We start from the raw sequence: 22,474 nt of genomic DNA, 5'->3' as shown, positions 1-22,474 counted from the left end.
TACAATGAAGCCTAAATTCTGAGGGGAAAATGTCCAAGCAATTTTGTTATGATTTCGATGAAAGTCTGACTGCAAGAGATGAAATAAGAAAAGTATTAAGACATTTGATAGAATAGCGTAATACAATATAGGTTACAGGAATTAATTTGAATGCCGAAATGACAGAGAGCCAGCAAACTAGAAATGAATATTTAAGCTAAGGAGACTGTAATTTGTCCACCTGATGATAGGTCTGCTGCGGAATAGAGAAGGGGTCTTCTTGTCTTTACGCACAATCCAGACTCCTCCCAAACATGCCTATAGAAGAAAACCTCTTGTTACAGTAGGACCTGTCCACTGACAGAGGCTCTCTCCGCACTGACTGATGCTCAACCACGGCTGAATAACTCCATATAGCTCTCGAGTTCACACTTTGCCAGCTTTTACGCATCTGCAAAATGAGGGGCTTTATTCTGACAGTGGTGTGGCTCATAACTTTACCTTCGTGCATGGACGCTATCCACGGATTGTACAATTTTGGCCAACACGAACTATTCTACAAAAAGAACAACTGCAAGCCTATACCTGCAAACCTCCTCCTGTGCCACGACATAGAATACACTGAGATGCGCCTGCCCAACCTGCTCGGACACGAAACCATGAATGAAGTTCTGCAGCAGGCTGCGTCTTGGATCCCGCTGGTCCAGAAGCAGTGTCACCCCGATACGAGGAAGTTCCTCTGTTCCCTTTTTGCTCCCGTGTGTCTGGACGACCTGGACGAGCCCATCCAGCCGTGCAGGTCTCTGTGCGAAAGCGTCAAGCACGGCTGCGCGCCTGTCATGTCCGTGTTTGGCTACCCTTGGCCGGACATGTTGGACTGCAACCGTTTCCCACTCGACAACGACCTGTGCATACCACCTGCAGGCGTCGACAACTTTGTGCCAGTCACCAAAGAGGGTAAGGTTTCCTTAGAGAGTAGGAATAAAGGCACTTCTTATGGCTTTTCACGATTATTTTCATTATCGATTAATCTGTCAATTATTTACTGACTAATCGATTAGTCGTTTGGTCTGAAATGTCATGTCTTTTCACCAAAGCCCAAGATGACATCCCTTCTTTTAGATAATCAGTTTACTGTCATAGAATAACCAGAAAATAATTCACATTATGAAGCTGGGTTTTATTTTCTTTCTTTTTAGGCTATAGTCTAGTTTCCAAATAATTTGAGAACTTGCCGGCATCAAGACCATTTAAAAGAAAACTACACTTTACTAATGGACTGGTAATAATTACGTTGTATTCATGTGTGTGTGTGTGTGTGTGTGTGTGTGTGTGTGTGTGTGTGTGTGTGTGTGTGTGTGTGTGTGTGTGTGTGTGTGTGTGTGTGTGTGTGTGTGTGCGTGTGTAGGTGTGTGTGTGTGTGTGTGTGTGTGTGCGTGTGTGTGTGTGTGTGTGTGTGTGTGTGTGTGTGTGTGGTGTCAGTCATTACTTATTACCTGTCCATTTGTTACCCTTTTGTTTCCCCTATACAGTAAAGTGCTGCATCATACTGAGTTTGATGAGTACTGAATCATTAACTAATCATTAACTACTGATGATAACTATACTCTATGCCAGGGGATTTCAAAGTCTGAGACTGTGGGCCTCCCTCCAGACAAAGCTTAGAAAAGGAGCCCCCCTCGCTCAATTGCTGGATGCCTATGGGATCCTGATTGTGTTATTTGACCCCATAGACACTCAACAATTGTGCCAAGATAGCCTGATATTGCTGTTTGACATACTTCAGACTACTTGTTTCTGACTAAGTGAGAAAAAGTCAAATTCCCCAAACGGAACCTCTGAACTATATCTTTAACCAAATCACACACATTTAAGCTATGATCTCCTTTTGATAACTAATGTAATATTTTTTCCACTTCTATTCACTGAGCCTCCAAACTGCTTGGAGCCCCCCTGGGGAGGCCCAGGGCGGCATTAACTAATAGTTAGTTCCCCATTAGTTCTCACAATCGTTTCTTAATTATTTAATCATTAGCTAATCATAACTAATGATTATCTACTCTATTAACTAATCATTAACTAATGTTTATCTACTCTATGAGAATGTTGATTAGGAGTTACTCAAGAACTGAACTAATAGTTTCTCATTTGTTCCTCATTAGTCCCCTACTCTAAATTTTGTGTACAGTATATTGTAAAGTGTTAAATACTGTACCATCCCTGTTGGTCACAAAAGCCCAAATTTGGCTCATACCAAATATAGTAAAAGAATGATTTATTAGCTCCTGGCTGCAGGGTGCTATAATGTGGAGTTTCCTATAATAACCCTTACTGAGTTATGGGATGTGTGAACAGCATGATTTTTCCATATCCACTCGTCTGTTTGGCTATACCTGCCACTGTGGAAAAGACAATCCACTATGCACTCATGTCCCTTATATAGCCTACAGTATATAGGCTATATAGCCTAATATTTCTCATGTGGAATTGTAGTCCACATGATTATGATTGACATGTGTTTTCTCAGCATTAGCAGTTACTGTTTCATTAATGAAGTCTCATTTGTGTTTTAGTGCCCAGAGTATGTGATGCTTGCAAGGAGAAGGAAGAAAATGACAATGAAATTGTTGACAACCTCTGTAAGAATGACTTTGGTAAGTCCACCCACTCGTTTTCCAGTGTGTCCCAGAGTTGAGTTCAGGGACCCTCGGGGTTCAGGGGTCCTTGATCTTGACGGGGTTCCAAGGGTCTCCAGCAAAATGATGAGTAGCTTCATGTGTTTGGCCTGCGTCATTCATCATGTACTGTAGATGTCATGATAGCACAATGAGAGAATGTATAGACTATTCAGACCAGAGGTGCACTCTTCCCACTGTGGTCTCCCCATTCTGCACTTATCTAAATGCAACAAATCTAACCAAATGGGGTTCCTTAAGATCCTCTGTGTAGAGTGCTTGTGAAAAGAATGCCACCCCCGCCCCCTTTCTTACTCTACTTTTAAAAAATCTTCCCCCAACCAAGCTCTGAAGATCAAAGTCAAGGAGATCTCCTACATCAACGGCGACACTAAGATCGTGCCGGAGACCAAGAGCAAGACCATCTACAAGCTGAACGGCGTGAGCGAGCGCGACCTGAAGAAGACGGTGCTCTGGCTGCGGGACGGCCTGCAGTGCGTGTGCGAGGAGATGAACGACATCAACGCCGCCTACCTGGTCATGGGCCAGAAGATGGACGGCCACCTTGTCATCACCTCACTGAAGCGCTGGCAGAAGGGACAGCGCGAGTTCAAGAGGATTTCTCGCAGTATCCGCAAGCTGCAGTGCTAAGAGCGAGAGAGAGAGAGAGAGAGAGAGAGAGAGCGAGAGAGAGTGCAGCTTATGTCACTATTGGAGATCAAGTTTAACTTCACCCCTTTCCTACAGTAGCCCACTTCACTTTAACAGCCCAGCAATCAGTGGTCCTGGTCCGAGATCTACTGCTGGTTTTCTATCCTACCAGCTAGTTAATTGCAGTTAATTGCCTAAATCAGACCCTGATTAGATGCTAGAGTGAAAACCAGCAGGATTCTTCTGGGTCCAGGATTGACAACCACTGACTTTAATCATCAGCAGGTGTAGCCTACTGTGTAACCCTGCAGGGGGGGGGGGGGGGTCACTATAGGGAATGTAAGCGTGTCTGTGGTAGGCCTATACTCAATAGTGAGTTTATGGTGGCTTTATTTCATGGCAGTTTCTATCTCATATATCACTCTAATATTCCTAGGGATATAGTTTTGCTGTGGTATCTGTATCGTATCCTTCTAAAAAAAACATAATCATAGTATTGTTCTTTTTCATAAGGGATGCTTCATTGTAAACAGGGCTGAAGCAACAATGTTGTTGCATGGCCACACAAGCTCTTATGAAAACCAAAAATATTGGCTTCAGGATCAAATCACATTACAGGAGGAGCCATGGTGCAGAACGACTCGAGGGATTATAACATAGGACTTAATTCAGTTTTAAGTGCTGATCAACTGTTAAGGGGGAGTGATAAGACCCTTGCAAATAGTGCTTGTATCCCATGGAAAGTCAGTTCTGTCATGCAGCCTAATACAGACACAATTAGAAAGATGGATAAATATTATTTAGTCATATGAATTTGTGATTCCCGTGTGCATAGTGTGATATCCAAAGACAAAATAATGTTGTGTTTTTGTACCTACCATTTTCTCAAGCAAAAATGAGAGATAGCTGGCTATATTCTCTGCCTGTCCATTATGTTTGATATATTAAACTTTTTGTACTTGAGCCTTAATACTGCACTGCATACTTTTCTACCACAGTATGACAAATGGAATATTTTTCTACTTCAGACTTTCATATTGCATTTTAACTTTGATTGTGTAAATTTGGATTGCAATTTCATCCTGTTGTTTGGAAAGTTTCTTGTTTTCTGCATCGACTATTTCATGTCCTGGTTATTTGGTATAGGCTGTTAACAGAATATTAGAGTTTTGGTTGGTAATGATTTGTGAATGAGCATGGTACAGTAGGCAAAGCGCAAATAACCCCGCTGTCCTGTGTATGTGTGCAATGTAAAGTATTTTTGGAAGTAGCCTATTACTCTGTAAATAATATAATATTGTGTTTTATTCGTGTATAAAGTTTTCAGCGATAAAAGCATAAATGTCAACTAGCCATGTATGACTCATTCAATTGTGTTAAAACACACACACACACACACACACACACACACACACACACACACACACACACACACACACACACACACACACACACACACACACACACACACACACACACACACACACACACACACACACACACACACACACCTGAAGATAAAGTAATATAGGAAACCATTAAAACTGGAGATGAAAGGTATTTTATATTGAACAGCTGGAGGCTGTTGATAACTTTGGGAGAGTAGAAATTTAAAAATACCAATTAAAAATAGCCTAAATACTCTAACCCTGTTCATATAGGTTATAAGTGGTGATAACCGAAACGGAGAAAATAAACCTATTATTGATTAAATAGCGCCATCTGCTGGAATACAATAACAAAACATGATCATGATTGTTGGTGCGGTGTGTATGATGAGGCTGGTTTGGGGCTTTTGACAATATAGATTGCAACAGGGATTTTTTTATAATAATGATCATAATGATAATAATAATAATAATGATAATAATAATAATAATAATAATAATAATAATAATAATAATAATAATAATAATAATAATAATAATAATAATAAACTACAGGAGGCTAATCCTAATTAAAGGAGGATCATAGCCTAGGCTACAGGAAACTAGTCATGATAGGCTATTATATTCCATAAATATTATAGTGCTTATATAGGAACTTCAACTTGGCGGCACAATATGATTTCATAATGTCTTCCACCACCAGGTGTAGCCAGACTATTTGAGTGACAGCCAATTGCGTTGATTCCGAAGTTACAGAAAGTAGAAATGCCCCACTTGTCAGCTATGACCATAGGCTATGACTCATTAGGACAAGTCATAGCTTCTGCCAATAACCTCCCTCCCGTATGCGGGGTCATGACTGCGCAATTTTCTAAGGTTTTGAGTTGACACAGGCGACCGTGGAAATGCTAGAGAAATTCGGGAGAAAAGGTGTTTTGATAACTGGACTAGTCAGTCTGTTTCACTGTTTCACTTCACCCATGGTTTCACTCTGCGCTCATGCTGCCTTCAAATACTGTCGGGAACAGCGGAATTACGACCTGAGCGGAATGAACAACCCAATAAAATGACTGAAATGGGGAATGATTGATTATGCTACTAAACTTGCCCAGATGTGGCGTTTAGGGGGGCGGGGTGCGTAGAATCCGCGTAAACAATTGATGGGAAACGTGATGCATTTTATTACTTTGTCAATGTTGTCATTCCTGACGAATAGGCTAATTAACATTGTTGCACACTTGGGCTATTTCCCCCATTGTATTAGCCTGGCCTGGCTACCATTGTGTACATATGTAGGGTGATTTCTAAACTCATGTAAAACAGACAGGCTACCAAAGACATTTGTCTGTCATTATCTCCAAGCAAACACGACTTCGACATTTGGTGGAGGTAGGAGTTTACGGAGACACTGAACGGCACCACAGCGTTTCATCTGTTGAGCAACACAGGAACTATTTTGCTTTTGCCTTTATGATTTGCGAGTCTGTACTTTTCTACCATTTGTGACCATTTGTCTCACAAACGTTTTATTTGCCTACCACTGATTGGCGATTCAGAGTTCAGAGCAGGCAGCAATTTGACGATCTAAAAAAAAAAAAAAAAAAAAAGTCCGCGGGGAAGTCCCCTAGGAAATCCCCGTACTCGGAATATTGTCGAGACTGATGCGCCACACAATTGACATCCTCGGACCATTTCTGAAGACAACGCTAGAGCAGTTGCTGGATTATTAAAGATCGTCTTGTCATATCTACAAAGCCTGTAATGGACACGGACCTCATTGTAACTATGGATAACGACATGATGCTGAAAGACAGGATCCGGAGTTATAACACTTTGAACACACTCTACCACGAGACGCGACAGGAGATCGACATTTTGAATACACAGATCTACAAGAAGGACAATTTAATTGCAGATTTGAAAGCGAGGTTGGGGAGATACGAGAGGATCTGCATCAGTGTGGAAGATAACGAGCCCGTCGTCATCGGGCCGTCCAAGTCGTTGTTGGAAAGCTTGTGTAAAGAAATCTGCAAACTGAAACAAAAGAGGAACGAGACAGAAGTCAGGGCGTCTCGACAAGCGGAGATCAGTCAACAAGTGAGTGAGACATGAGAATGGACGTCTTTCTTGAGCCATGCAGTTAAACCTGTGTGTATCGTTACATAATATTGGTCAGATCAGTTGCACATGGATCTGTGCAGTAAAATAGCCAGTGCATGTTCGAATTTTTTCAATTGTTGGGTCTAAAATAAGGAGCCTGCTGGTCTTCTACCTGCTCTATTTGTAAAGCGCCTTGAGATAGTTCTTTATGATTTGGCGCTCGATAAATATAAAATGTATTGATTGATTGATTGATTGATTGATTGATTGATTGATTGAGTGAGTGAGTGAGTGAGTGAGTTGGGTGCTGGAGATGCTAGAGATGAGTTTACACATTGCCAGGGACCATGTTGGAAATAAGTGTTCACACTTTTACATGTCTATCCCTTGAATTTTGTTCTGCTATATCCATAAATAAAACCAATCAATCAATCAATCAATCAATCAATTTATAGTTTAGGTCTGCTCCATGTGGGAGGACAGCAAATATTTTTTACACTGGCACTAATTATAATGAGCTAACAAGTCCTAACCCTCACCCTTCTGTGGGGCAAATTTTATTTATGTAGCCTAAATACCCAATTATTACACTATGCCTTTCTATATGAATATTATTATGATACATAGAGATTAAAAGAAGAAAGAAGCCTACCATAAAATATAACAAAGTAGGTATTCACATTAATGAACGACATGAAAATTAAATTGATCTGTTATCCCTGTTTGGGATAATTGATTTGAATTGTGTGTAGATTAATGCAATGTGATGTCTCATTCTATGCTTTAGTTTTTGATTACTTCATGTGCATAGACCACAAGGGGCAGCCCCTTTGTTCACAAAACATGTGATTGTGTGGAAAAGTACAAGTTATTTTTGGTGAGCTATCGGGGCTTCCATGACCACATCCTTAACGCCATGTGAAAGACAAAACCCAACTTTGCTCTAAAAAAACGGTTTAACCAGTTGAACGCACGCAGCACAGTATGATGTTATCCGATGTGTGTTAAAGGCAAATCCTCTGTGTTTTGCAGGAGATCCAGAGGCTGCATGTGCAGCTGAGAGAGAAGGAGAGGGAGTTGGAGAGTGTGAGGTGTCAGCCGGACCACGAGAAGGACCAGGAGATCCAGCGGCTGCGGTCGGCGCTGGAGGAGCGGGAGCGGGCGGAGGCCACCCGGGCCGTGCTGTGCAACTCGCTGGCCGAAGAGGCCGACCAGCTGAGGGACCAGCTGGCAGCCACTGTCAGGGTGTGCCAGGAGCTGCTGGCCAGACTGGAGGTAGAGAAGAAGGGAGGAGCAGTGGACGAGATGCCTCAGCAGCAGAAGGCTTGGGAGGTGTGTAGACCTGTTTATAGAGATAGACCTTGGTAATAATGAGGATGGATTGTTTCTTCCATGATCCTCTTATGCATTGGAGCCCCTGGAGTGTCCCCATTATTTCTCTTCATTGCTTTTGCTTTTTGGAGGCGGCCGATGTTAACGTCTCTTTCCCTGGTTCATTACAGACAACAGAGTCTTCTAACATGACCGGTGTCAACGCCCAGATCTCGCAACTTCAGGAGGAGAATCGACAGCTAAAGCAGCGCGTGACATATGTACGTCTGCAAATATATTGTTAAGTTTTGCAAGTTATGTTCATTGAATGTATATCAAATCTGATAACGGAGCAAATACACTGTTTTCAGCCCAAATACGCCATACAGCAGAGCATAATACCTTCTCTTAGCCCCCTGATCCATCCTTCTATGTCTGTTATGTCTGTCCACTGTTTGTCTCTATGTTGTCTCACTAATGCCGCCCCTCAGTGTATAGTGTTAAGCCACCTCGAGTTCTAAGAACGGCACTATATAAATACCATGTGGTGTTGTTATTATCATTATTATTATACGGAACATATAGCTAGTTTGGAAAGGTTTAACCTGACTCTGTATTTGAATTCTCTCTTTTCAGGTGGAAGGGCTGAATTCTAAATGGCAGAAGTATGACTCCAGCCGGGAGGAGTATGTCAGAGGCTTGTGCCAGAGGCTGAAGGAGACGGGCAGTGGTGCGGGGCCAGGCCCTGTGAGCAGCGGGCTGCTTCAGCAGGAGATCTCCAGGCTCAACAGCCTGCTGGAGGACAAGATGAGCGAGTGTGTGAGGCTGGGCCAAGAGCAGGACGAGCTGGGCAGACGAGACCAAGAGCGCATTCAGACACTGGAGCAGCAGGTCAGTGCTACTACACCACCATCCCACTGCCTGTCGCCGTTCAATCTAAGATCACAAGTTGCATAATGTTGAATTCGATTTTATACAATCACCATGTGAATTAAAACATATAAACTATTAACTTTATGATAGATTGTAAACTAAATTTCGAAGAAATGAGGAGTGAAATAAGAGAGACTAATTTAAAAAACAAACACAAAAAAAAACACTGTGGCTCTCCATGTGCTCCTGCTATCAGGTCCTCATCTACACAGACGACTTTAAGTCGGAGCGTGCCGACAGAGAGCGAGCGCAGGGCAGGATCCAAGACCTGAAGGAGGAGATGTTTCAGTTGCAACAGCAGCTGCACAAACAGGTGAGAGACGGCAGCCCTTCACTACTTTCACATCAATCCCGTTATATCCCGCCTGCTGGCGAGTGTGAATAACATGTCAAATAAAATAAAAACATGGCGTAAAATGCACAGCGTTGTCTTTGCCAGGGAGCGAGCAGCAGAGAGAGCAGAGAGGTGGCGCCCTTGTGTCGCGTACACATCGGACACAGAATCACCTCAAGGCGACACAAGGACTCGACAGGACATTTGCTAAGGAGCAGCGCCGAGCCGCCGAAACAAGCGGCGGTGGTGGTGGCGGCCGCGTCGGCGAACCCGGCCTGGAGCGAATGCCAGCAGGGCCTGTCCGAGTTGCAGTGCCCGAGGTGCCTCACCACGTTCGACGACGGGGACGCAGTCGAGTACCTGAACCATTGTGAAGAGTGCGCTCAATTATGAACCTGCTCGGCGTAAAGACACTCGTCTCGCCGACAATACCTGAACACTGAAGAACAGCACTACATGTCAGAGAATAGCTCGAGTGGCGTTTTTTCAATTTGAAAAGACTTTGACTACAGTTGAAATGAGTCCATTTCACACGTGTTGTAGATCATGAAACAGAATTGTACATCCCCAGAGTTTCCCTGTCGCAAGAGCGATGGTTTTTATCAAGCGGAGTATTGTTTCTTTTTCATCCGCTGTCAGGTGTTGAGTGAGTTTTCGGCAGGGAGCTGTACTTGTGTTGGGCTAGTGGATGTCTATGCAATACATGAATGTCATATACCTCAACTTTTCAAATGACAAACCTGTTGCACTTTCTTCACATTTAGCCAAAACGAATCGTAGGATTACGTTTTAGAGATTTGTGATGCATAAGCTTCTTATCTGGATCTATACATCTGGTTGATAATGTGGTGCTATTAGTTTATTTTTGATTGAACTTTAAATATTTCTTGTCTTTAAATTATATTATGTATATATTCTTAATAACAGAATTAAAATATATCACAGTATTATATTAATATTTATTTTCTTTGTGTAAAAACATTTTTGAAAATAAGGCAAATCCTTACAGTGCAATGTAAAAACAAACTTTGTTTGCCTTTTTTCCACCATTGCCATATAATGATAAGGGTGATAATGGTAAGGGTGAACTTTTGGGGTCAAAAGTGTCAAACACAGTATAAACGTAACTTATAAACAGAATAAACTTCTTTAGATCCACTATTTGAAACAATGTATGTATAGATGCATCTGAACTGACAAATGGCTTTTTTTTTTAAATTTGGTGCTGATCCATGATTTATTCCTGTTATTGTCTTGAGCTGGCAGAGTATTTTTGATAATAAAAGATGATTGTATCCACACTCTACTGTACGTTCACCTGCAGACTGTGAAATATGTTGCATTATCATGTGGCGTCTGTAGCATGGGCCTCAAGCTCTACCCGTACATCACATAGACAAACCACTGAAATGTTGGCCCCACTTATTCAGTGTGTGTGTGTGTGTGTGTGCGTGTCCATCAGTGTCACGTGTGTATGTGTGCACAGTGGAAAACCCCTTCCCAGCATAGCCTGAATGGGCACGCTGTACTGTGACAGCCAGATTCCCAGCTGTTGTGCGGCTGAAGCGAATACTACAAGGCTCCTGAAGAGACCACTCAGGCTGCGGCTCAGGTTCCATCCAAACCCTAACAACTGCTTCAGGATCAGCTAGTGACTGAACACCTCACCAGCCTCAGGTTACATCCACACCCTAACAACTGCTTCAGGATCAGCTAGTGACTGAACACCTCACCAGCCTCAGGTTACATCCACACCCTAACAACTGCTTCAGGATCAGCTAGTGACTGAACACCTCACCAGCCTCAGGTTACATCCACACCATAACAACTGCTTCAGGATCAGCTAGTGACTGAACAGTTCTGCAGCCAATCAAGTATCACTCTGACATAAACAGGCTGAATCAGTTGTCATGAGGTTTGTTTTAAGCACAGGAAGCTGGACATCCCCTGTTAAAAAGGAAGTAGGCAGTTACAGTTCACAGATGAAATGCCAAACAACTCTGTGTGTGTGTGTGTGTGTGTGTGTGTGTGTGTGTGTGTGTGTGTGTGTGTGTGTGTGTGTGTGTGTGTGACGCGTGTGACGTGTGTGACGTGTGCGTGTCTGTGTGCGTGCGTGTGTGAGAGAGTGAACCCATGCCATGGCATTTGTTTCTTGATCAGATACACATTTACATAGACCACATATATTTTGAGTTGCCAAATACAGTAGAAAGTCCATTCTGGATCTCATTTGGCACTTTTCTGTCAACCTCATCCTTATCACAAATCTCAAAATCAGATCTTTTTTGAAGAAAAAATGTGATTGAATAAAACACATGTTCTGATCTGTTTATTAGTACCAGTAGTGTGTGTTTTCTTTTCTTTTATTCAGAAAGGTCGTGCCCTCGCATGGAACAAATTCTGGTTGCCTTTAGTTGAGCATAACATGCGCGTTGAAACCCTGATTGTGTCAAGATTGTGTCAAGGGGACTGGGTAAGGGAAACAGACAGAAAACCTCAGAGGTTTCAAAGTTGGTATATCACCCAGGTTCACTGTCTCTAAATGACAGCGGGCATCACATGCTAGCTTACTCATCAGCAGCCTGGGGAAGATATTTGCGGTCTAATTAGTTCCCAACACACTTGTTCATTTGCATAAACACACCGGTGCGACTCGGATTCATGTGCGTACTCAAAAAGCACAGTGAATGACCTGTGCCCATTTTGTCTGTAAAGGGCACCTGCAGCAGCTTTCTGCTCATACACCGATAAAACGTATACATAAAGCCCCTATAACGCCATGGGCTGGCTGCCAGGGATTCTCCCCCACCAGCACAACACCTACACACTTGTACAAAGACAGGGTCTATTTGTGTAAGCACCCCCCCCCCCCCCCCCCCCACACACACACACACACACACACACACACAGAGGCATACTACCCACCCATCACAGAGTGGAAAAGAATACACACATCCCCAGCAGGGGTGTCAGGGAACTTTTCTCAGAAACAAAGACATGAATTATAATAAGAGCAGTCAGGTGATGGTGGTAGACTGAGTTCCTGTTGCAAACAGGTTTCAAAGCGTCAGGAGGCGGCTGTCACACACCCCAACAGACTGGGAAAAACTTCAGCCTGACACTTATCCAGACAGATAGAGAGCGGATAGATTTGGCCTTTAATCTCATGTGTATCCAAAAAGAATGGGAATTTCCCATCATCATCACAAGGGAATTCCCAAAAGAACACGCAGACAGACGCGCTCTGGCTTATTTGAAAGTGGAGTGCTGCAGACAACCAAGAGCAGATCGTTTTAAGGTTGTACGCGGGGTGAAGCGGTTGGCATTAAAGCCGACTGCTTTTGGTAAATTGTCCCCACCCCCCCCTTTTAGAAAGTTTTTGGCATGGGACTTAAATCACCATTGTGGTTGAGACTGTAGCCAGGATGGAGGAGGTGTGGGGGGGGGGGGGAGTCCCTCTATGGAAGTGTACCTGATGTGCTCCAGGCAGTGTCGACAATGAGAAGATCATCCTTCTGATTACAAGCTACAGGCAGCTCTGATCCCTTGTAATAATCCCATGGCACTCCCCCTGTCATTGTCAGACCTTGCCGTGCGCACATTCCATGGCACCATTGTGTTTTTCCTTTATCAGCCAAGACAAGTTTCACAGCAAAGGTCAAATCCGGGAGAAGACATCTTGTGCTGGCAAAACGGAGAGTTATCTTAATGTGTAGTCTTTTATTAAACCCAGCTATCATCAAGTGAGGGAACGGCTTGTACTTAGTGCGTTGCAACTGTGCCTCTGCGATGGAAAATGGTGTAATAATGATACTTTCTTTAAAGAGATCAAAAACACAATTCTGTGTCATTTTCTTGCAATCATAACCTGTATTGGCCTCTCGGAAATGTGCGTGTCTTTTTTGACAAAGTGTAGACTCTTTTATGTCTACGCTTGCCAAGCTCTATCTATGCAGTGGTTCTCAAAGCGGGGTCCGGGGCCCCCCACGGGTCCTTGAGGGGATTCCAGGGGGTCCCCAGCAAAAAGGGGGATCATTTTATTTTCACTATAATTTCGTCCATAAGTAACACAATGACAGATGGTCATGGGTTTCATACACTTTCTGTAATAAAACATCTAAAAGCAAAAAATCTTATCAAATGGTAATTTTTTTTGTCAGTTTAGGGGTCCTTGATGTGAAAAAGTTTGAGAACTACTGCAATTTGTCTAAATGTGGTCGCTCCATTCTTACATCACTGGTGACTTTGAGTGAGCGCACAATACAAACAGCGAGACGAGACAGTCATTCATACCTGAAATAAACTGTGACTCATAGCCTATCTGTTGTGGTGGCTCACAAAGCAAAACCTTTTGTCTTCTGTGTTGGTGTACATTTCCCACATTTCTCTCATTTAGCAAATTTGTAAGAGTGGTAATTTCTCATAGTGAAATCCCTCGGTTTTAAGAAGCTGTTGCTCCTGGGAAAGTAAGAGGAAGCGGTGGAGAACATTATTGCGACTCACTTCCTCTGGCACATACCGTACATACACTACTTACAAAAAGAATCATAAGGCTACACCATTACATAATGCTTTTGTGTGGAGAATCATGCCACATTAAGTCAGGCACAGTCAGATGCAGTATTATCTGCAAAGAACGTAACATTTTTCGTTAACACAATTGAGCTTTTAAGTTTTAAAAGCACCAGCTGCTTATAACAGTATAACAATGTGTTGCAAGTCTTGATTCACAGTAAAACTGAAAGAATGAACCTGTGTGAATATTCTGTGTGCTACAGGAAGTGGAAGGCACGCTTTAACCCTCAAGTGTTTGAAAATGTGTAGAGGTTTTAGATGCTACAACAGATTATGGGTATATGGCAAATTGAGGGTCAAAATATTTTTTAAACTTTTACCCACTGTATTTTGAAAATATTGGAGTTTTATATACCGGTATATATATATATATATATATATATATATACATATACGTACATATATATCAGAAAGGGAAGTTCAAGGATCATAGATAGACCTGGAGAAGTTCCCCAAAATATCTCCACATGCCTCTAGTAAGTTCCTTGGTAAGTAAAGACACAGTTTTGCTCTGGTGAAGAACACCAAGAGCTTTGAACACAGCTGATGTACACTTTGCACTCCTGGCAGTCGTTACAGAGCAGAGGGGGAGTACCTCATCTACATCTTAAGATAAGTCACAACCTGACCTCATTTCATCATGTGCATTTTACCCTGAGGGAATGCACTTGATTTCATAATGGCCTCAAAGCTCTTTTTCCCTCCAGTTTCATGTGCCAAGCTGCCTACATTAAACAGAGCTACATGTAAATGTCTCAAAGTGGACCAATGGCAGCTACCTTTCTTTATTACGTTCTTCGCAATTGAAAGCGAACCCTTTATGATCCACATGACTCAGTTACAGTGGCCTTACCGATCCATTATGACTGTCAATTGGTGGAGTTCCCAGAAGGAACGTGTATTTGAGGGTGTGACTCACTCTGCAACCTTGTGGGGCCGCAGAACACCATAGAGGCACAACAGTAGTTAATGTTGAGAACGTTCCCTCCATAGCACAAGCTACAAGTCTCATGGCCGTGATCATGTTGACCAACTGAGGCCAACTGAGTCAATTACCAAACATGGAAGATCAGCTCCTCACTTCACTTCTCTATTTAAGTGTCTACCAACAGTGCATGTGGATGTTAAAGGAACACTCTACCCATTTTCAACCAGCTTTGTATCATTAGAACATCAGTAGTATATCAGAAAACTGTAAACTGTTTTGAAGTCTGTCATTTAATTGGACAGTTATTGAGTGTTAAAGTGTGGACCAGTGACATTACTGGTCCACACTAACTCAAATTAATAACTCATTAACTCAAATCAACTCTCAATAACTGTCAAACTAGATGAATGATGAATAGTTTGACAGTTATTGAGAGTTGATTTGAGTTAATGAGTTATTAATTTGAGTTAGTGTGGACCAGTGATGTCACTGGTCCACACTTTAACACTCAATAACTGTCAAATTAAATGACACCCTTCAAAACCGTTTAGTTTTCTGATATACTACTGATGTTCTAATGATACAAAGCTGGTTGAAAATGGGCAGTGTTCCTTTAATGCACATTAATGAACATTAACATGACTGTAAATAGGCCAGTGTTAGCCAGATAGATACACGTATGTCAACTACTGTCCCTTGGAACTCCAGTTAGAATTGCCAGTGCCTAACACCCCAACAGGAGCATAGCGTCTATGTCCTTTATTGACAATTTGTACCGCATGTAGGAAATAAGGTTTGACACAAGACACATATCCTGCCATACTACTGTATTCCATCTTTCAAAAAAGAAAGACAAGATTTAATATTACTTAACAATATGTTAAAAAGTAGCCAGTTTGGCTTCAGTGTTAATACAATATACACTCTATAACAGATTGATAGTGTGAGTATTGTTCTTTTTCATTTTCATTCTGAAAGTATTCTGATACAAGCTGGCTACAGGTCAAAAAGAAAGAAAACAAAAACTGTAACTGGTACACTTTTACTCAACAGTTTGTTAAACAGAACTGAAAAACCAAAAAAGAACATCGTCAAGTATTACGCCTTCGTCCTCTCTGTGAAATAAGTTGCTGTGGGGAGCAGGGAGTGGAGACCAGCTGACCAAGCCCATTCCCATGTCAATTATAGTTGATGAGATGCCGTGCTTTGAACAACTGGAAACAATGGGGATAGTTAAGCCACAATAACTCATTACAGCTTTTAATTCAAAACATTTCTCTTTTTTCTTGTCGTTTCCATTGTGTCTTTTTTTTGGAAGGAAACCATCCAAACATAGTAAGCATCTTTTGACTACAGGTAAGCCAATATAAGAAAATAATTTCAGACCATGGCTTTTTCAGTCCAGAGAAATGCCCAACTCAGACTAAAAGCACACAAGCACGCGAGGAAAATTAATCAGATAGAAAGTAGCATTTTGTGGTGGGTGTGTGTGTGTGTGTGTGTCGTTTCATTTGTGTCTTTAGTTCTGCAAGAGGATCAGTCCAGATGGGTTTGTGGTGGAACCGCACAGCGACAAGAACAAAGCAAAGCAGCATGGGTGTGGTGGTTTGGGCACAGCGGGAGAGAGGGGGTGGGAGGACAACAGTTGGGTGGTGGTGGAGGAGGGACAGTGGGACATGTGGGTGGGTTGGGCTGTTAGGGTACTGATTGCGTCCTGACACAGTCACTCACTAACAGCCCTCAATGTGCGGCAAACGTAGCTTTCTTCAAACTAAAGTTTGACCAGTTGATGGAAAGCCGTTGACGGGTCTGTCGGGCAGAATCCAAGCAGAACCTGGAGAGACGGGGACAGATGAACCACTTCAGTCTTAAATGTGAAAGGATTGATGTCAAGAGAAAGATCTTTGAGATTACAAATATGGTGTGTTACCCGCAAACACGTACCACTTCAGTTTGAAATGTTAAGGGATTGATGTCATGAGAAAGATCTCTGAGATTACAAAGTGTGTGTTACCCACAAACACGTACCTTTTGAAATATTCCACTTCCCTCTCAGTCTCGTCCATTTCAGTACTATCCAGATCGATGTCTTTGGGCAGGAACACATCATCTAAAATTAAAAAACATACATCCATGAAGATGGCTCCCATTTCCAAACATTTATTTTGATTGTTTATTACTGTATTATGCAGGTTTAATTTGAACATTTGGCAAATTGCAGATAATGGTGGTGACTTGCTACACAATGAAGACGACTCCAATTCACCACATTGTGGCTCTATAATTAAACGTCAAATATTTAAGCTTTAGGACATAACCAAAAGATCACACTGTGTGACATTAGTTGGGTTTCCATCCAAAGGTATCGCAAATTTTAATCAAATTTTCAGAAAGTCGGCAAAAGAAAATGCGGAAATAATACGCGTTTCCATCCGCTGATATTATGCGAATTATAGCGCTGTCAATCACCTCGTGTTTGAGGCTGTCTGAGCTGCTCATCAGTTGCTAGACCCGATACAGCTCTATTAAACACATCTAACATTATTCATTTAAAGTTTCTTGATGATCTACAAGTAGACAAAGGTACTATAAATGCAATTTCTGGATTGCCAGGTGCGACTCGGCAAGCATAACGTTATAATCCACGGAGCAGCAATAGTAGGCTAAGTGAATACAATTTCATTCAATTCTAGAAGTGAGTCGCTGATAGAGAAAATTTACATCACATTAGCCTTTATTTGGACAATCACTAGTTATTAATATATTCATATACATTTCCATTTTAGTTACATATAGTTATGACACAGACATACTTCATATTTAGATGACCTGTGTACATACACAGATAGACATCATATTTGGATAACCTGTGTACATACACAGACAGACGTATTTAGATAACTTGTAGATTACATGTCTTGACGCACACTTGAAGGCTACTCTGTAGACTCAACCTATCTGTTATTCTGGCCCTGTAGAGGGCACCGTGGCACGGTGACAGGGCACAGTGTGCGATAGAGGGGAGCTGCAAATGTAAGGCACAAGTTATCTAAATACGTCTGTCTGTGTATGTACACAGGTTATCCAAATATGATGTCTATCTGTGTATGTACACAGGTCATCTAAATATGAAGTATGTCTGTGTCATAACTATATGTAACTAAAATGGAAATGTATATGAATATATTAATAACTAGTGATTGTCCAAATAAAGGTTAATGTGATGTACATTTTCTCTATCAGTCGCCTTAAAGTTAATATCCCAGTCTTGTTCCGTTTACGATCTAATAATAATAATCTGTCTGCTGCTTTGCTGCTGTCACAGCAGAAACAGGGGGCTTGCTCTGACTACGTAATGTTCTGCTAACGAGAAGAACAATAAGACTTCCGGTCCGACTTTATCCAAAATAAAAATGATTCTCCACAATTCTAAAGCAACACAGAAGCCATTGAAAAAGGTGTATTTGGATATCACTGTAAATGTGTGTGGTGTGGGAATTTCCCGCATTATAAATGTTACATTTGCGGGAATTGATGAAATTATGCGCAATACCCGCAGCCGCGCAATTGTAGGCCCTGTCCACACCAAACTTGCAGCATATTTGTAGTGGACCTACAAACTAGGACTTGGCGATATGGACCAAAAATCATATCTCGGTTTTTAGGCTGAAGTCGGTACACGGTACATCTGTATTTTCTACAAAGTGGGCTAAATGTTCAGTTGTAACTTGGTGCTTTCACCAAATATTTACAAAATGAGATTTCCTGATAATCATCAGTAAAGTGGATATAATGACTAAGTGGATAAAGGCAAATAATAGAACAACTAGAACAGTCTGGTAAGTTCAGAAAGCCTTTAAAACCAGGAAAAGACAACACTTGTGCCATATCCTGATCTTACGATATCAGAAATCTAAGACGATATCTAGTCTCCTATCACATATCAATATAATATTGATATATTGCCCAACTCTACAAGCACAAATGGTCTATAAAACCGCACAATCTGACAAACATCACAGCTATAACCTTTGAGAGCAACCGGGTGAGGCCATAATTTAGCACCCATTTTCCTGATTGACACAAAACATTATTGTATGTTCCGCTGAGATCATCAAGCATGTCTGAATCGACATTCCAACATCGTCCCATAGGGGGGTGTTCCAAATAAAAATACATGACCGTTTCCCAATGCAGTCTTGAAGTACCCCCTGTCCTGCAAGTTGTTGTTCCAGCTCTACTCTTGCACACCTGATCCACCCAAGGGCTTGATGCTGATTGGTTGAGCAGAAGAAAGAGATCTACCTGAACAGGGCTGGTATAAAAGTGTGAAGCCCTTTACTGGGTCAGGTGTGTGTGTGTGCAACAGTGAAAATAGAAGAAATCTGCAGGACAGGTGGTACGTGAGGACTGAATTGGTGAACACTTGGCCTACTAGTCAAAATATGATGTTTGGTTGTGATAAATTAAAGTAGGCATGATGTATGACATAATAATTTTACCATGTAGATGAAGATGCTTGTGTAAAATCAGTATGAAACTAGTCTTGTCCGTAAATAAATCAAACATATTATGTACCAAGTTTCACACACTTTAACCCAAAGGGGGCGGTTTAGTGACAAATTCTAAAGGCCATATCTCTAACATTGACGGCTGGCACAAGACTTATCACCCACAACCACCTATCCATGCTCTACAGATTTCCCTCTTGGACCACCAAAGTACGCCAAACAGAACTAATTTATAAGCAATCTGAAGATGATTCCTTTTAGTAGATTTTTTTTTTTTTTCAAATGTTAAATAGATCTAATTAAGCCTTTCAAATGTTCTATTGCTATCCCTTGTATAAACAAGAAACTCTTATAAGCTATCAAATGTCTGTCAAAGTATCCATCTTTTAAATTATGCTTGTCAAATTATGATCAGGAGACTATGACACCACACTATGACACATGATGCCAAGTCCAGAGGAAGCCATATTGGATATAAAGTTACTGGTTTTTGCAGTGGAAAGTTTACACCACCAAATCTTTTTGGATCATAATAACAACACGTCACCAACCTATTGAGTTGTTCGTCTTGTCCCCTTTCTTCTTCTTGTTCTTCTTGGTCTTGCCCTTGGGCTGTGGGGACTCTGCGGTGGGAAGTTTGCCATTCTGCTGGGTGTGCTCAGGCTGGGAGCCTGGGGGGGGAGACGGGGAGGGATTTGACACAGGTGGACTTCTCCTCTCTTCCTTCATCTGGATGTGGGGCTGCTGCTGCCTCTTTCCACCGGCACCGTTGTTATGACTCCTTTCCTCCTTTCTGGGTTCAGTGGTTGGGAGAGGGGCCAGGGCCTCAGCAGCCCTGATTCGTGTTGCTTTGGTGTCTGGTGTAGTGGTGGTGCTGGGGCCATTAGCTAGTTTTGTTGGCACGTCTGAGTTCTTGGGCATCTCCGGGGCTTTCTTTACAAGAGCCTCGCACTCGGCCGTCTTGGTAGACTGTTTGGCCTTAACTTTACTGTTGACCTCGGGTTGAGATGTAGTGCCATTGTGGAGAGCGGCTGGAGAGTTGGGGGTGGTGGTCTTCTCGCTGGTGCTTTTTGAGCTGTGTTGCATGTGGGGCCGGGGGAGGGGCTCAAGTCTGGCCTCCTTGTGGTCAGGGAGGCGCATGAGGGTGTGGAGGAGCTGCGACTTGCCATTCTGAAGGTTTTCTAGAACGTTCTGAGCCGTCTGTTTGAGAGGCTGGGGGTTGTTTTGAGGGGGAGCGGTGTTTTCCTTCGCCCTCTCTTTCTTTTTCTTCTTGGCAGCGCGGAGGTGCTGCAGCTCCTGCAGCCGGAGGAGTTCCCTCTGGAGCTCTGCCTCTTCCTCCTCCTGCCGCAGCTGCTCCTCCAGCAGCTGCTGCTCCTCCCTCTCACGGGCCTCTGCCTCCACACGCGCCTTCTCCTCCATCTGAAACACAGCAGACAAAGCAGTCTCAGCGCTGAACTGAACCTTCTCCTCCATCTGAAACACAGCAGACAAACCAGTCTCAGTGCTGAACTGAACCTTCTTCATCTCAAACACAACAGACAAACCAGTCTCAGCGCTGAACTGAACCTTCTCCTCCATCTGAAACACTGCAGACACACCAGTCTCAGTGCTGAACTGAACCTTCTTCATCTCAAACACAACAGACAAACCAGTCTCAGCGCTGAACTGAACCTTCTCCTCCATCTGAAACACTGCAGACACACCAGTCTCAGTGCTGAACTGAACCTTCTTCATCTCAAACACAACAGACAAACCAGTCTCAGCGCTGAACTGAACCTTCTCCTCCATCTGAAACACTGCAGACACACCAGTCTCAGTGCTGAACTGAACCTTCTTCATCTCAAACACAACAGACAAACCAGTCTCAGCGCTGAACTGAACCTTCTCCTCCATCTGAAACACTGCAGACACACCAGTCTCAGCGCTGAACTGAACCTTCTTCATCTCAAACACAACAGACAAAGCAGTCTCAGCGCTGAACTGAACCTTTTCCTCCATCTGAAACACTGCAGACACACCAGTCTCAGCGCTGAACTGAACCTTCTTCATCTCAAACACAACAGACAAAGCAGTCTCAGCGCTGAACTGAACCTTTTCCTCCATCTGAAACAGTGACACAGCAGACAAACAAGTCTCAGTGGTGAACTGAACCACCCGTAAACTCAACCTTCTCCACCATCTGAGACACAGCAGACAAAGAAGTTCCAGCATTGAACTGATCCACTCCTACACTGAACCTTCTCCTCCATCTGAGACACAGCAGACAAAGAAGTTCCAGCATTGAACTGATCCACTCCTACACTGAACCTTCTCCTCCATCTGAAACACAGCAGACAAAGAAGTTCCAGCATTGAACTGATCCACTCCTACACTGAACCTTCTCCTCCATCTGAAACACAGCAGACAAAGAAGTTCCAGCATTGAACTGATCCACTCCTACACTGAACCTTCTCCTCCATCTGAAACACAGCAGACAAAGAAGTTCCAGCATTGAACTGATCCACTCCTACACTGAACCTTCTCCTCCATCTGAAACACAGCAGACAAAGAAGTTCCAGCATTGAACTGATCCACTCCTACACTGAACCTTCTCCTCCATCTGAAACACAGCAGACAAAGAAGTTCCAGCATTGAACTGATCCACTCCTACACTGAACCTTCTCCTCCATCTGAAACACAGCAGACAAAGAAGTTCCAGCATTGAACTGATCCACTCCTACACTGAACCTTCTCCTCCATCTGAAACACAGCAGACAAAGAAGTTCCAGCATTGAACTGATCCACTCCTACACTGAACCTTCTCCTCCATCTGAAACACAGCAGACAAAGAAGTTCCAGCATTGAACTGATCCACTCCTACACTGAACCTTCTCCTCCATCTGAAACACAGCAGACAAAGAAGTTCCAGCATTGAACTGATCCACTCCTACACTGAACCTTCTCCTCCATCTGAAACACAGCAGACAAAGAAGTTCCAGCATTGAACTGATCCACTCCTACACTGAACCTTCTCCTCCATCTGAAACACAGCAGACAAAGAAGTTCCAGCATTGAACTGATCCACTCCTACACTGAACCTTCTCCTCCAT

The 22,474-nt window shown here is 42.7% G+C and overlaps 3 protein-coding genes across 7 annotated transcripts in view; 2 read left to right on the top strand and 1 right to left on the bottom strand.

Annotated features, from left to right (window-relative positions):
* The first annotated feature begins 392 nt into the window (after positions 1 to 392).
* sfrp2 (secreted frizzled-related protein 2) lies at positions 393 to 4,652 on the top strand. The gene is made up of 3 exons (XM_083655978.1): positions 393 to 936; positions 2,553 to 2,633; positions 3,001 to 4,652. The coding sequence occupies exons 1-3, from the start codon at positions 438 to 440 to the stop codon at positions 3,303 to 3,305; spliced, it is 885 nt and encodes a 294-aa protein (XP_083512104.1). The 5' UTR covers positions 393 to 437; the 3' UTR covers positions 3,306 to 4,652.
* Positions 4,653 to 6,400: 1,748 nt separating this feature from the next.
* On the top strand, positions 6,401 to 10,660 carry tnip2 (TNFAIP3 interacting protein 2). Its single transcript, XM_083655976.1, has 6 exons — positions 6,401 to 6,790; positions 7,826 to 8,125; positions 8,296 to 8,385; positions 8,741 to 8,995; positions 9,234 to 9,350; positions 9,477 to 10,660. The coding sequence occupies exons 1-6, from the start codon at positions 6,455 to 6,457 to the stop codon at positions 9,762 to 9,764; spliced, it is 1,386 nt and encodes a 461-aa protein (XP_083512102.1). The 5' UTR covers positions 6,401 to 6,454; the 3' UTR covers positions 9,765 to 10,660.
* Positions 10,661 to 15,694: 5,034 nt separating this feature from the next.
* fam193a (family with sequence similarity 193 member A) overlaps positions 15,695 to 22,474 on the bottom strand; it is a 35,535-nt gene continuing 28,755 nt past the window's right edge. For 3 of the 5 annotated variants that reach the window (XM_083655965.1, XM_083655966.1, XM_083655968.1), the window contains 3 exons: positions 19,937 to 20,858; positions 16,903 to 16,984; positions 15,695 to 16,708 (listed from right to left, as the gene is read on the bottom strand). In XM_083655965.1, the coding sequence (XP_083512091.1) occupies positions 16,615 to 16,708; positions 16,903 to 16,984; positions 19,937 to 20,858 (1,098 nt within the window). In that variant the 3' untranslated portion in view covers positions 15,695 to 16,614. The remainder of the gene's footprint in view (positions 16,709 to 16,902; positions 16,985 to 19,936; positions 20,859 to 22,474) is intronic. The other 2 variants (XM_083655967.1, XM_083655969.1) reach the window with 1 other exon arrangement.

The sequence above is a fragment of the Poromitra crassiceps genome (assembly GCF_964638095.1).
Source record: "Poromitra crassiceps genome assembly, chromosome: 19".
Taxonomy (NCBI): domain Eukaryota; kingdom Metazoa; phylum Chordata; class Actinopteri; order Beryciformes; family Melamphaidae; genus Poromitra; species Poromitra crassiceps.
The sequence above is the reverse complement of the archived record's forward strand: the minus strand, read 5'-3'. Positions and strand labels throughout refer to the sequence as shown.